This window comes from Lineus longissimus, chromosome 3 (genome assembly GCF_910592395.1).
Source record: "Lineus longissimus chromosome 3, tnLinLong1.2, whole genome shotgun sequence".
NCBI lineage: Eukaryota > Metazoa > Nemertea > Pilidiophora > Heteronemertea > Lineidae > Lineus > Lineus longissimus.
In genome coordinates, this window is record NC_088310.1 from 13,265,641 (window position 1) to 13,280,909 (window position 15,269).

At 40.2% G+C, this 15,269-nt stretch overlaps 1 protein-coding gene across 1 annotated transcript; it reads right to left on the reverse strand.

The window, feature by feature from the left end:
* Positions 1–913: 913 nt before the first annotated feature.
* Positions 914–11,758, reverse strand: LOC135484789 (integrin beta-3-like). Its single transcript, XM_064766471.1, has 7 exons — positions 11,522–11,758; positions 8,483–8,619; positions 6,854–7,023; positions 5,342–5,454; positions 4,920–5,012; positions 3,981–4,128; positions 914–1,096 (listed from the first exon to the last, which is right to left on the reverse strand). The coding sequence occupies exons 1-7, from the start codon at positions 11,756–11,758 to the stop codon at positions 984–986; spliced, it is 1,011 nt and encodes a 336-aa protein (XP_064622541.1). The 3' UTR covers positions 914–983.
* Positions 11,759–15,269: the final 3,511 nt, after the last annotated feature.

A 15,269-nucleotide genomic window follows, 5' to 3' on the forward strand; every position in this document is an offset into this window, starting at 1 on the left:
AGACACTGATAACATCCCAGTTATAGCAACAGAATGCTTCAGTAGGCTATTTGCCCCGAACAGACTTTCCCGATGGTGGATCGGAGAGTTGTCCTGTCCTGCTCTTCCCGCGCTATACGAACCCGGCCACCATGCGAGACAAAGAGGACATGTACAGGCCTCGTTGCTTTGGAGCTAAACGGACATTGAGGAGACGGGACCCCTAAAATGTGGCGACGAGTCGAGGCAATTCGCGTCATAATTTTAGCTAGGATGAGCAGTCTCTATGCAGAGTCAATGACAAGGATTGCCTAGACACTGATAACATCCCAGTTATAGCAACAGAATGCTTCAGTAGGCTATTTGCCCCGAACAGACTTTCCCGATGGTGGAGACCCTAATTGATCCACACCCTTCGCTCCGCTCGGCTTGTGACAGCAGCCCGTAAAACCTCAGGAGGAGCGTGAATAAGAGTGCACATTAATCTGTGCTCGTTGCGGCATCAGGCTGCTTGTACTCTGCTACGCGACGAATGCACTCCCGTGGATAGCGCAGACGGATAGCGCCGAATTTTTGAGCGCTTACACGAAGCGCGGAAAAAATTCTTCAAGCACAATATCACGGGAGGGCATTTATCGCGGGCGTCAATGATGCACCTTTCAACGCCCCGGGACCCTCGGACTTTGGGCCTCGGATTTCGGGCGTTGAAAGGGACATTATACCTACTACTGCGGGGCAGCCTAATTTGCATAATGGGGTATGTACGTTATAAGCCACAAATACCAACTATTTCCTGCTGTGAATCCATTGGTATCTATTTATAGGTTTCCTCTAACATATCGAACCATAATTTATGTGTTCCAATATTTGATAGGATGGTAAAAAGGTTGTATAACAAAAGGATGGTATTCATTTGTATTATTTATTTGTTACATTTGTTACATGGCTTTGCAAATCATTTAGGATCCGGATCACGTCCCAGAAGTTCCAGGATGACATACTTACTAACAAAACTTGGTCAGTCGGACTCGAACTCTCACGTTCGTCGATTTTCTATATTCATAGCTGAACCTGGCGGTGCACCCGTCGTCATCAACGAACTCGCAGAGACGAGTGTCTGTAAAACCAACAGATTGATTAGTTAACAACTAAACTATAATTCGGCCGGAATTACGGACCTCAAGATGTATGTGCACGGGTACACGAATGGTAAAGGACTGCGAATATATGTCCCAACGCCTTCAAAATTCGACTTAAAGAGAAAATGGACGTTTCATTTTTTTCGGCGTTTGGTGAATGCTTGGCTTAAACCTCATTAACTAACTGTATTCTTCATTAGGTTTTCTAGAAATGCGTGCTTTCAAGAAGTCGGAGATTGTCGGACTATTGTTGTTTAAATTAGAACAAAGTTAGAGAAACCGCTAAGTAGTCGGAAAAAGCCTCCTACTAATGAGTTCTACTAAAGGATGCGCTATTTGGCCTCTACTAATACATGTACATGTACATGTACATGTATAGCCATAAACATGTTACTACGCATACTACATGTGGGATTGTAGCTGGTGGTTGACAGAACAAAATATTTTTGCACTTTCTTATGTCAAGGCAATTATAAGCCCCCCTCTTAGGAGGGGCTCTTAAGATACACGTGTGTGCGGGAGTATATAATGAATGATGAGAAATAAAGAGACAGTGAGTGCTCTGGGTAGCCAAAGTGTAACTGATATCCAAAGTGACCCAGTTGCTGGCAGATTATAGCCTCGGTTTAGTATACCTGGTTAGCATAAACTTGGCCGCCCACTGACATAGATTCATGCATAATATGTCCTAGTTTACCTATATTAGGAATGTAAACAATAATAGTGCCATGCATGGAAAGTGGAGTTTGTCCATCTGAAATGTGCATTGAATTCACTATTGCAGTACAATAAATAAAATCACCCTCTCAACATCCCTAATCCATTGAATCAAGAATATCCAAATATCCAAACAATTATTTCATTCCATATTCCTTTTTTGGTCGAAAAATATAAGTCAAAGTAAGGGTCACTGAATGAATATAGGCCTACAAAGGTGAAACATTGATAATCCAAAAGAAGTAAGAATATAATCCACCAAAGGAACAACAAAATAAGTTTAACCTGTTCAGAAGAACTGGAACCAGGAAAGATGTAACAAAATTGACAAGGCAGGAAGCACTTGATCTTCACCACCACGTGTTTCATCATGGTTACTGTGGTCAATATGCTAATGAGCGGCTGATAATGAGCTGGACAAGCAACATCAAAAATGTGATAGCCACTTCGTTGATGACCAGAAAGGGTGTAAATTGTACTCATTCACTACAGTAAGACATGGTCAACACCATGGAATTGACCTTCTGCACTTGAAGTATCAGAAACAAAATCTATCCCTATTACAAGATCAAAGGAATATGCCGCCTTGCAAACAAGCAGCCTGCTGAGTTTGAGAAATTATAGCAGACAAGTGTATAAACAAATTAACCCAAATGTGTGTAATTAATCAAGCAGAAAGGTCCCTGTACCAGGCTGTATCATGATACCATACACAAGTTGACCACCAAGAATGTTATTGACAGTTTAGTTGAGGGGGAGGGGGCTGTGCTGGGTGGACTCCAGCCATTCATAAGCCTCATACATCAAGGGGTGTGCATATTCATTGAGAAAAGTGGTTGAATTCCACAGCCAAGATGTCAATCAAAGGTCTCCCATCAATGGTCTCTTGTTTTAGACATAGAAACTTTTTCTATCCCAATTAGAAGTTGGGGGTGGGGTGTGTGTTGGACAGTACTCACAATGAAATGCATTTTATGCTCTCAAAAGTGCTTAAATGGAATACATGTTGCATTAGGATTGTAGTGTGGTATGTATCTAACAATATTAAGCATGTTTATTGAGGTAAAAAAAGATTTGGGCTGTGTCAGAGTCATTTCAAATAATGACCCCAGCAATCAAAGCACTATCTGAGATCATAGTGCATTGAAACTGGAATGCACTAGATAGTACACAAACTAGGTCAATCCAGAACGAGGCTGACTTTGGCCTATTTTGTATAAGTTTTGACCCAGGTTGTACACTGAGGGTAACTATTGTATATCCTACAAACAATTTTTTTTGGTTTTTTTCTGAATTAACTCCGTTGAGTTTACCGATTTCTCCGCGATCTTCCGGTGGTGGTTGCTATCCCATTGGTTGAAATTAATTTAAATTAAATTTAAATTAATTTAAATCTTCATGGGAATTCGCTACATCATATGCCTAAGAAATTGGCCAATTATATTAATATTTTTATTAGAGAAATATCCGTCCTAAATAATGACAGAAAAGGGTGGTTTATTTCAATTTTGTGTCGACATGGTTGAGGTCACGTGACATAAAAACAAAACAATCGCACACACCCGTCCAAAAAAGGCACTTTAAGAAAAACAAATACGTTTTTCCAGCTTAAAACCACACTGACGACTAAGTTATTTTGGTCTACTGCCCAAATCTGAAGTATCAAAATGAATCACAAACTAGAACTAGCGCTATTTAGCTATAGTTGCGTGAAAAATTCGGGTGAGCGACATTCTGCACCCTAGCGGCCAATGATGAAACTACTTTCAGCCGTCTGCTCAGGTCTCGTTAGGGAGTTTTTCCCAAATGTACGCGATGATGACGTAACATCTATTTTAAAATGCATTTCCAAAGTGAATTCATGAGGACAACCCATTTGTGTCGTATATCACTGGAAACGCCCGATTCCCGTGAATAAGGATAGTGACAATGTATTACATTACCAAAACAATAATGTGTCGGAAGGAACTATGGATGGTCCCAACATGGGGGGGTTGGGGGGGGGGTTGGGGGTTTCCCCTCCAGTGTACCGGGTAAAAACGTTACGCTATCGTAGGGGGGTTCGGGGGTGCTCCCCCGACCTAAAGGGGGGCTCACCAAGTCCTTGACTTTACATATTAAGTTTGTACATGTACGACAACTTACCGGGGCTGGCGACAACATCATCGGTGAGATGAATGTATGATTGCTGGTCCCGGCGTATATTGCTACATTCAACCTGATTCAAGGGACCTGTACCAAACACGTAACATCGCACGTAGTCCTTCAACTCGTCACATCGCCCTGGACAGTTCTGCAAATAATATTTTGAACTGAGATTTCTTATCAATTTTAGATGTGTTATCGTAGACTACAACACGGAGTAATTTTATTGTTTAATTAGTCCTTCGACCCTATACGTAGTATCCTGTCACAGCATGTAATGCGTTTCGTCGTCCAATTTTGGCAAATCTGGGCTATAGCAGAAACTTTGGAAAGCGATGAATTTACCTATATCTAGATCTCCTTATCATCTGAAAACGATCGCAGTTTATTTTGGAAGTCTGACAAACCGTTATTTTCCTAGGTATAATTAAGCCAATACCTTTACCCTCCATGCATAGTCTTAAACGCTCGAACAGGACTAGGTCCTCGTCAATTTGAAGGACGTACTTTAAGAGAGGCATATTTTCTCATACATGTCCATCGTGTCATTTAATGTCGACATTGACGTGATATTTAAACAGTTCGTTTGAACGATAAACTCGGCTCCAGCTATTATGATATCATCTGGATATAGCAAAACAAAGACGGCGTAAAATACTTATCAGTTGTTAAGCTGACAGTGAATGTAGCGGTTTTCAATTTCCCAAATATCTCAGTCACAATTCATAGTCAGGTTCAGAGAGAAACAATTACTTTTCGACAGGGTAACACAGAGAAACATGTAATTTGTGTTTCTGGCATTCCGCAAGCAAGGGAACAGTTAGAAATGGTGATACTAGAAAACATCACACCTGTATAACAAACAACGAAAACTGGACAAATGTCCTAATTTGAGTTACAACAGATTTGCCGATTATTTTTAAAGCTACCTGTACTTACACGACAGTCATCGCAAGTGGGTCCCGAGTAGTAGGTATCCAATGTGCAGCTGCAACTTCCACATTGGCATAAGCCTCGCCCGCTACATATCATCTAAAAAAAAACGTGCTTTGATTCACACCCTTTTTTGCCAGCTTGCTTCAAAAGTTTACTCTCAGTAGAGTTGAATATTTCATTACCCGAGATGCACACTACTTACGCGAAGGGAAGGGCAATCACTGTATGGTTAGTAATTTGCATATCCGTTTGAAATGTTCAGTGTTTCGTTCATTGTCAAATTGAATTTATTGCAATTCGACTTGATGAACAATGCCGAAGTAAAACCCGTACGGAGTATTACCAGTCCACGTTTTTGTTTCGTTACTTTAATGTCGGTCACTTTGTTGAATGAGTAGAATCAGCAAATTTCCAAGAAGACCTACCCCTGTTGAAGAAGACCTACAAGGTTCCGGGTCCTCCTTGCAATCGCAGACTTTCCCACTAAATCCAGGCTCACAAATGCATTCACCACACACGCACTTCCCAATCCCAGGGCCTGTGAAAAGAATGGAAAATGTATATCGACACAGAACAAATATTTTCATATTTTGAAAATAACCGTTTGGCATATTACCGAAAACAGCGATTGAGAGGCATTTCCAAATAGTGTATACTTTCCATTGTTCCGTTGATAGAACAAATTAATTGTGGTTTTAAAAACTGACCACCACTAGTAGCCCCGTAATTGAAGTCATTGATTGTTTGGATGAGTTACATACGAAATCAATCGACCTCAGAGCTGCTTCGAAACAAGATGGCCGATTCAGACCTTTGCAATTGCCAAATAATAAAATGAAACGTCGCACTGTTATCAAGTGCATATGATGCTGAAGCACGGAGCCATCCTAAAGTTTGTTTTACGTTTGACTTCACTCGTCCATGCAGCTCTCGTTCCTCGCTCGTAAAGCGGACATGACCTTACATGTCTTTCCATTATTTTATGAAACACCTGATACGAACTGGTCGGATTGGACCTTGTGCACTATTTTCCAAGCGCCTTTAATCGGGGTTTCCCTACTTCCGGTAAACCCCTGGTGGCATCCAAAAAAAACCTGTTTTATTGGTTATTGATAATATCAGTGATGTCACAAGAAAAAAGAATGTGATATATCCTATTACCATAATGATAAACATGACGACCTCAATCTGGGTATTACATGAATCTCAATCTACATTGTAAGCCTTGGCTCAATTCTCGTCGCTAATCTTGGTCCCAAGTCACCGTGATCAAGAAGATGCATGGAGCATTAAACCATTTTTTTTCTATTTCATAACATTTTACACATACTAGTGTATCAATGAAAAAATAATTGAAGTCTTTATCGCATGATTATGGTGAATTAAGTGCAATAAAAACGTGTTGCAAGATCAATAAATACGTCGTGGAATTGTATGTAAGTGATACTATCTTCATTCGGAGATGCCAGAAATCGAAGATCAAAATTCGCGACAAGAATAAATATAATTAGTATGTCATTGTCAAGTACCATTATTTGTGTATCAGATAAGGAAAGTACTTGAATTCAAAATTAATTGGTAGGCGTATATGGATATAGAAAAACAATAGTGACGTACACGCAATGACCAAATAGACGGGTTATAGGCTAGGTCATATAGGTCATCAACGCATCAGGAAACATACGTATGAATGTTATTCGGGAAAGCAAATGATGCGATGCCCTGACTAAACGAGGTTGAATACTAGTGGGCGAGAGCTGCAACCGATCCATTATCGAAACTACAAAAAAAAATTGCGGATCTTTAAGAAATCGATTTGCAGAAATATTTTTGGGATTAGAAAGATCAAAAGAATTGCAATCAAAATGTTTACTAAATCGTGAAGTTACTTTTTCAGAAATGAAGAGGAGCGATAATAGACGAGTTTCCTTTCTTACCCCCGCACTGTTCGAACGTCCTAGGATGACGATCACATGACGCATCGTCACATTGACAGTAATTGCCCTGGTACTTCCTTCCCTGCGGCCAATACCTATCCACTGGGTTGCAGAGGCATTCGCCACACACACACTGTCCATGACCAGAGCAAATGCTCTCATTCGCCGATCTAAAGACAGTATTGAAGTAAAAAGTCAATTTAGTAAGATGTAGATCACACTGCCCAATTGTATACAGATTCAGTTGCCAACACTGCACGCCAGTTAGAACTGCAATTCTGGCCATAGATGGACTTGCCAGTCACCATCCATCAACTTGATTTAGTAAGTTTTGGCTCGACCACCCTGATCAATGCCCGTCAATTTACTTGCATTGTAACTCTACGAATTACGACCTTTGCATTTTTAGATTGGAATCTTGGTTGATCTTTTCATCACGATTTGCCTTCTTTACAATAAAAAAACCTTCTCACATAAATGTTTATCATGAATTTAGATTACACATGAAATTAACTTTATTTAGCTGAATGAATAATTTCTAGAACATAGCAAAAAGACTAATTATCGTCGGGAGTAAATAACGTAGGAGGGAAGTACTCCAAGACCAAGGTGGCACTATTCAAACACAGTTTTGGAAAAATGACAACTGCATTTTATCTTGCTGGGAAGTTCATTAACATCCAAATTGTTTTGATAGCATGGCAACTACCATGATGTTTTGACTGATTACTCAAAAACACGGCGTCAATGATGATTTAGTTGATTTTTTCCGCCTCATATAGAGAGTAAACCCGGAAGTGGTTCCTCTCAGGAATAAAATTCGCTCTGAGCAGGTCAATATCCGGGGCGAATGTCAACTCGTCTTCAGGGGAAATACAATGCGCGCGAGTTGCAGCGCTGCCTGCGTCACGTGATTCTTTGTTGTTAGACGAGACGCCGACGGACAGTATGAATGACGTAGTCCGACATTCGACGATGGGACACATTTTCAACAATAAAAAAAAGACACCTGGGATCGGGTTATATTTCCAAAAGTCATAGCGAGAATGCGAGGGAGTCGGCGCAAAACTGCCAAAAATGCAAATACATTTAGCACAAATCCGGTAGTAGTCGCCAGTTCCTGCATGTTGGCCTCAAAGGAGTTGGCGTCATGAAAAAATCTGAGATGCACTGTCTAGTTAGGATTTGTAGCCACCATTTGTGAGTTTCTCGTGAATTTGTAAAATTAGATACTGAATTATAATTAGGTCACTTTAAACATGTGCACCATATCTGCAATTTTCAGACTATATAAGTGCTTCGCAATTACATGTTCCACAAGGAAATTGTTAACTGCTTGATAACTCTCTCGTTTTTTGGTTTCAAAGTATGTTGTCGCAAATGTAAATGAAAAATGTTGGTCAAAATGTACAACCTATTCTGTCGATAATAAAATTGCGGCTCAGTGTTTAACGAGTAAAAATAAAGTAACGATAGTCATAATATGGAGACTACGACGAATGACTTGGACCAACAATATGTCAAAGTTTTAGTTATGATGCAAAGTTGGTATCTGCCAAAATAGTAGAACCTGTAAAACCTGTTGATTACCGCTTGTGATCTAACCTTTCAAACGTGGATCGATCTTACCTCGTACACTGCGCGTTAGCCTCTTCTGGATTGAGCACCGTGCTATCACATTCACAGTACTGCCCGTAATTTCCCTCGCCACAATGACAAACTCCACATTCCTCGTCGAAACGATTACAGCGTGGGCTGCGAGGAATCTACACAATGTAAAATAATCATGACGTGCACTTGGATTCAAGTGAATGTGATCATAAGGGCGTGTAGCTAGCTTTTTGGTCGGGGGGGGGGGGGAATTGACTCTTTTTAGAATTGGCAAAAATCATCGTCAAAAACACATTTTTCATTCATCTTTTTGGAGCATTTGATTTGCGCCACTCCCATTGACCGCCGCATTCGCCATCGAGGTCTAGCGGGGTCTATATTTGATGCAAATCATGATTGAAGAATCTCATTTCGTTTGAAAGACTCTAAGAACGCATTTTTTCTAACTTAATTCCCCAACTTTGCTTCTTGCTCAGGACGACACGCCCCGGCTCGGTAAGAGAAGGCCTGCCTGGTTTTCGGAATCCTAGGAAAATGATTATCCTCGGGTGGATTGAGTGTTTTAAACATGTGAATAATCTCTATTGCTAGCACATTAGTGACTTGGACATACACGACCAGAAGGCTTACTGGACTTCGCGCAAAGAAAGCAGAGACAAGACCACAATTGATGTTTTAAGCCTTTTAGCAGTTAAATTGTCATGTTTGACCGCGACGCATCAAATACTGCGTTGGGTTGTGAATCTGAAATTTAGATTATGTTATTCCGGACAGTCGGGCAAGTAAATGGTGAAAAATAAACTGGTAGTTGACCACGGCAATTTTTTGATAATCGACAAATTAGACAGACTTTGATATTTCCACTCTTTTCAGCCAACTGGCAGAAAAAACTCAAAACACGCCCCCTATTACCCAATTAGCAAAATTCGAAATTAATTTTTTCATCAAATAATTTCTTTATATCTGTAGACTTGCCACATCAAATATTTTTTCAATACCTCTCCAAATATGTACTTGAGAGTTAAAAACATGCACTCGTCTAATTGATAGGCCTCGACCCTCCAACCTATGAATATTCATTAGTGGTCTTGTCTCAGCAGAGACAAGACCACAATTGATTTTTTAAGCCTTTTAGCAGTTAAATTGTCAATGTTTGACCGCGACGCATCAACAAACGCGTCAAGTAGTGAAACTGAAATTCGGATATGATATACGGGTTAGTCTTGCGAGTAACTGGTGCGATGGAAATTGGTGATTGACCACGGAAATTTTTTTATAATCGACAAATTAGACAGACTTTGATATTTCCACTGTTTTCAGCCAACTGGCAGAAAAAACTCAAAACACGCCCCCTATTACCCAATTAGCAAAATTCGAAATTAATTTTTTCATCAAATAATTTCTTTATATCTGTAGACTTGCCACAGCAAATATTTTTTCAATACCTCTCCAAATATGTACTTGAGAGTAAAAAACATGCACTCGTCTAATTGATAGGCCTCGACCCTCCAACCTATGAATATTCATTAGTGGTCTTGTCTCAATGAAGGTACATTTCAGGGGTTAACATTTTGAGATTTTTTTCAAACTAATGTAGATGACATCCCACAACTCTCCAACAAAGGAAAGTCATATCTGGACATTTTTGGAGAAATGAGAGACATTTCAAAGAGTGGTACAACTGTGCCAAAGCGAAGAAAGAGGACAAAATCGACAAAAAGTCATGATTTTGCAGCCAACAGCACCAAATTCAAAGACCTGCCCTGGCCAGAATAAGCAAGCTATGGAGCTGAAAATTTAGGATGTGATTTAGGAATATATTTGCTGCTTAGGGCACAACTTTCAGAATCAAGGCCTAAGTAGTTTCAAAGAAATTACAAAATGAATGGCAACACAACAAGACTTGTAAAAATGAAACCGAACTTAGACCGGGGTCAGGTTGACTCTTATTTGGGTCAAATTAAGTTTTTTTCTCATTATTTTAGCTTGTTTTGACCTTAAATCATCAGCAATACAATATTCTAAATGAATTAGAGTGATTTGAGCACATTCAAATTTTTCACTATATTGACCCAAAATGTAGTGTAAATAGAGACAAGACCACAATTGATTTTTTAAGCCTTTTAGCAGTTAAATTGTCAATGTTTGACCGCGACGCATCAACAAACGCGTCAAGTAGTGAAACTGAAATTCGGATATGATATACGGGTTAGTCTTGCGAGTAACTGGTGCGATGGAAATTGGTGATTGACCACGGAAATTTTTTTATAATCGACAAATTAGACAGACTTTGATATTTCCACTGTTTTCAGCCAACTGGCAGAAAAAACTCAAAACACGCCCCCTATTACCCAATTAGCAAAATTCGAAATTAATTTTTTCATCAAATAATTTCTTTATATCTGTAGACTTGCCACAGCAAATATTTTTTCAATACCTCTCCAAATATGTACTTGAGAGTAAAAAACATGCACTCGTCTAATTGATAGGCCTCGACCCTCCAACCTATGAATATTCATTAGTGGTCTTGTCTCAGCAACGAGCGAAATTGGGGAGCGACCATTACTTTTGACCCCGCCATTTTGTCTTCCTAAAATAAACTTTGGGCTAATACGGCCACAGAATAGCCGTACCTCCATATTGTGGATGATTTAATGCTTGGCCATGCGTTTGATTCTTGGGATTAACTCCTCAAGCATGTAAGCCATGGGTTTGAATTTATATATTTACTCCTCAATGTGATGGTGTAGTGCGTTGGTCATAGGTACAATTCTTGATAGTTACTCCTCAATTGGGTGGTGTAGTGCTCCGGTCATGGGTTCGATTTTGATTTACTCTTTAATCTGGTGCGGGTCTCAGCCCCCCTGTTTACCTCAATATGTAATATACCTTACATTCGTCGCGCTGGCGCCACCTATCCATCCACATGTCACAAGATAATAGTCCCAGTGATTTGCACTTGTAGCCCCTCTATTTATGACCATAGCAGCAATATATGGACAGTATAGTAGAGTAAAGGCATGCAGTAACCGTACACTGATGAAATATGGTACTTACATTATGGTATCTTCTCAAAATTTTAAAACTAGGGCAGCTTCCCGAAACAAGCTGTGTCAGTGATCCGCAACGTGGCTTGTCATAGTCAATATGACTACACCATCTACACTGGCTCGCAGCTGCGAAGCATTCACGACACGTAAGCTGTTGGTTGCAATCTTCATCGCCAAGGATGATCTGGAGACAAATTACCAATAATGCAAGGAATAAAATCGCTGTAGGCTGACCGAACAGCATCTTGCCATCAACAGAACTAAAATCCGATTCAAATTCAGAGAGATTTTGACACACGACCTACATTTCAATCAACTGCGCTGACTTAATCGGGATGCGGAACAATGCACCGTCCTACCAGAAAGTAAATCTCCACCGTTTTATGTAACAGACGTCCAAAAATGTTGTTATTTTATTTCAGTTCTTTTTCACAATTTATTGGTGAACTATGATGCAAAAATAGGTAGTTTAGCTTTAATTACGAAATTCCTGCTCAATTCTTCATTTTGAAGATTTATTTGAGCTCGCTCCTTGCAATTGCTATTTTCAGACAGCTGGTGACCTTTGAGAACTCCAATCATGGTCAGCAATACAGCCGGTCAAGATTTATATGAATGAGGCCATTCAACACAATTGAAAAGTCACGATTTAATACAATTACATAAAGTTTGAGTAGTGGGTTGTTCTGGCGCTGCTGACATGCATGCATAAAAACCCTAACGGCCAATTTAGAAAACAGAAAACGCCCGTCCGCCATGTTTTGAACAACCGATCACCCATTTTTTAAACGCCCTCGATCAGATATGATAGCATATCAGCAGTCGGAGTGGCGCTGCCGTATTCACCAACTAAGCACTGGATGTGGAGCACAGATATGAGCATCAGATCATAATCTTACAAAAAGTTGTCATTGCGACCATTGTTTAAAATCGAATGCCACCACATCAGACAGTTCCTGAGTTTCCTCGGGAAACTGTTTTGCATCTTTTAAACTTGAAGAATAGCTGCGTGTATGGCAAACCGTGTGTCCAATTATTACGAAAACCTGGTTTTCTTCTTTAAAAAGGCAGTTATTCAATGAAACTAGGTTTTTATGGAAGAAGCATAGGTTTATTATGAAAAACACGTTTTCCTGATCAAAAACCAGTTTTTTTGCAAGAAAACTATGTTTTTTAAAAATCAAACCTATGCGTCTAAAATGAAAACCTATTGTCGTAAAAAGAGGCTTACTGGAAAAAACGGTATGATGGTTCTGCCTTGATTTCAGCGGAACGTACCATTGATTAGTTGGGACCATTCAATATTTTTTGCCTAGTAGGTAGCTTAATGTAATATCACGGTGTGCGCGTTTTTTTAATGGATTCACTACAAGTACAGGGATTATGATTGAAATGTGTATGAAGACCCAATGAAGACCAGGTTCACTACCTCCGCCGACGCTAAAATATGTCTGCAGCCGGACCATTGACAATGTACTTCGTTATTTTAGGAGTAGCACGTGCACATTCTAATGCGGCAGAGATAATCATAACTCATTGGGGGTGGACATTTTCCTGGCATATTGAACAAAGAAGCCGGTAAATGGACTCATCTTTCCGGTGATGTAACAAAGATTGTCCACAGTGCTCCGTCTGTAGTTGGAAAAAACAGACGAATCCTGCAAGAGCCAATGGCTAGCGGAGATGGGGAAAACGAAAAAAAGGAAACAGACACTAAATTTGTAATTAGCCGAGTCGGATTCGAAATCGGGTCCTCTGCACCAATGCAGGCGTGCGAACCACTAGGCTACGTCATACGTCCCGGCAATATCTCCAACGCGCCCCCTTTTATACTACGATGAAACCAATATAACAAAATTTGGCCGCAAATTACCCACATTAATACTAAAATAATGAAGGGTCCCTATTCCGCTGAAAGCGGAACCATACTGTGTTTCCAGTAAGCCGTAAAAAGACGAGGTTATAGTAAAACCGATTTTTTTTTCTTTCAAAGAAGAATTTTTTTCAATGAAATTAGGTTTTTATGGAAGAAAACACAGTTTTTATCTTTTTTGAAACTTGAATTGATTTTGAAGAGAGAACAGGAAACCTATACTTTTTCGAAGAAGACTAAGTTGTTTTTAAAAAGTTCGAACCCGCTCAAGAAATTTTATTCTCAGTTTTTCTTTACACGAGAGCGTCTCTGTGACCTGTCTCGTCAATGAACTTGTTCCTTGTGCAGTCAAGTGAGACCCCAGTCGCTGGGTGTCTATCATGTTTCAAGAGCAGTTGGTCGTTTGACGGTCGGGCCTTGTGTTTTCTAACTTGGCCGTTAGGGCTTTTAGACGTTTAGACTTTTAGACGAAAACTTCGAAGTGAATACCTGTCGTGTACCATAATTGTTGGAGTGATCTGGAACCGAACGCTGTCCCGCAGAATTGGTGCTGAGGTGGTTTCCTGGTGAATGGTCGAGACATGAGACGTGATATATTGCCGCATCATCGGGTCGATCGCCTGAACAGGGGGGAGGGGGGTATAGAGTGTACATTGACCGTTGCCCAACGCACAGAATCCCTAGTGCTTTTTAGCATGTTGGGACGCTACGATGGCTGGGAAAGGATATCGGGTTTTTTTCTGGGCGGGACGACTTTTTATCTCAGGGAACGACTCATTAAGTCGGGGGGCGACTCACAAAACCACTTGCATTTTGCCGTCATTTTTATCATCTCGGGGGACGACCAAGTAAGCCGGCCGTACACTGAGAGATTCGTTTGAAGTTGAAAGCAACTCAGCCTGTTGCAGATAGTTGCAATGAATCGAGTTGCAATTCATTATTGTTTTTGTCTCGTGTTGTTTTCAAGACCAAACCCATCTCCAAATAAGCGATCATGCAATGAATCATGTGAATGGAGTTGCAATAAACCACTCTGCAATGTGCGACTGGTTGTGCGACGTCATTCACCGTTGGAAATTGTTGATAAATCGCAAGTAGAACGAACATTGAGCGATGCATTGCAATTATCTGAGTTGCAATGTATGGTTTCGATTGCGATGGGTTTACAGTATTGCAGATCGATTCATTGCAACTGGCTGCAACTAGTTGAGATGTTCTCGAGTTTAAACGAATCGCTCAGTGTGCGGCGAGCATACCGGAGTACGATCGGAGTATGATCTGCGGAGTATCATACCGGAGTATTATACCGGAGTATGATCAGCGGACGATCGTGTCATGCTCATACCTGACATGTATATGGTGATTACGCCAAAACCGTTTCGTGAGGTTATATAAACCCAGCCTCGTTTCCGTTAGTCGTCCACACGACTTACTAAGTCGTCCCCCTGAGGCAATAAAAATTACGGCAAAATGCAAGAAAAGATTTATTGAATTTTTTTTCGTCTATAGATTTTGTCCAGAAAAAAATTCGGTGACCTTCCCCAGCCACCGTAGGACGCAGTGTACATCGACAAACACAATGGTTTGCCATTCCAACAAATAACACGTCATCCATACTGTTATGCTGGAAGTGCGCTGTTTTTAAGTAGCTTTATCTATTCTGCAGGTCTTCTAAACTAAACGCTGTAGTTCATAGAATTTCGTGTTTTATTGTCTAAGTGATTTTTTCTCTCAAAAAATCATGTGAGGGTTTTAAACAAACTCATGCAATCACATTCTTGCCATTACATGCATGTTTAATTAGACAACAAAATTTCTGACAAAATGATGTAATCCGCATTAACTTTGATGCATGTACATGTAGTTTGCGAGATCTCGTATG

Coding starts and splice junctions, on each gene's coding strand:
- LOC135484789 (XM_064766471.1), bottom strand. CDS start 11,758: ATGCTGTTCGGTCAGCCTACAGCGATTTTATTCCTTGCATTATTGGTA. Junction 8,620..11,521: donor TTTTGAGAAGATACCATAAT/GTAAGTACCATA, acceptor TACATTGTGTAG/ATTCCTCGCAGCCCACGCTG. Junction 4,129..4,919: donor CCACTTGCGATGACTGTCGT/GTAAGTACAGGT, acceptor TATTATTTGCAG/AACTGTCCAGGGCGATGTGA.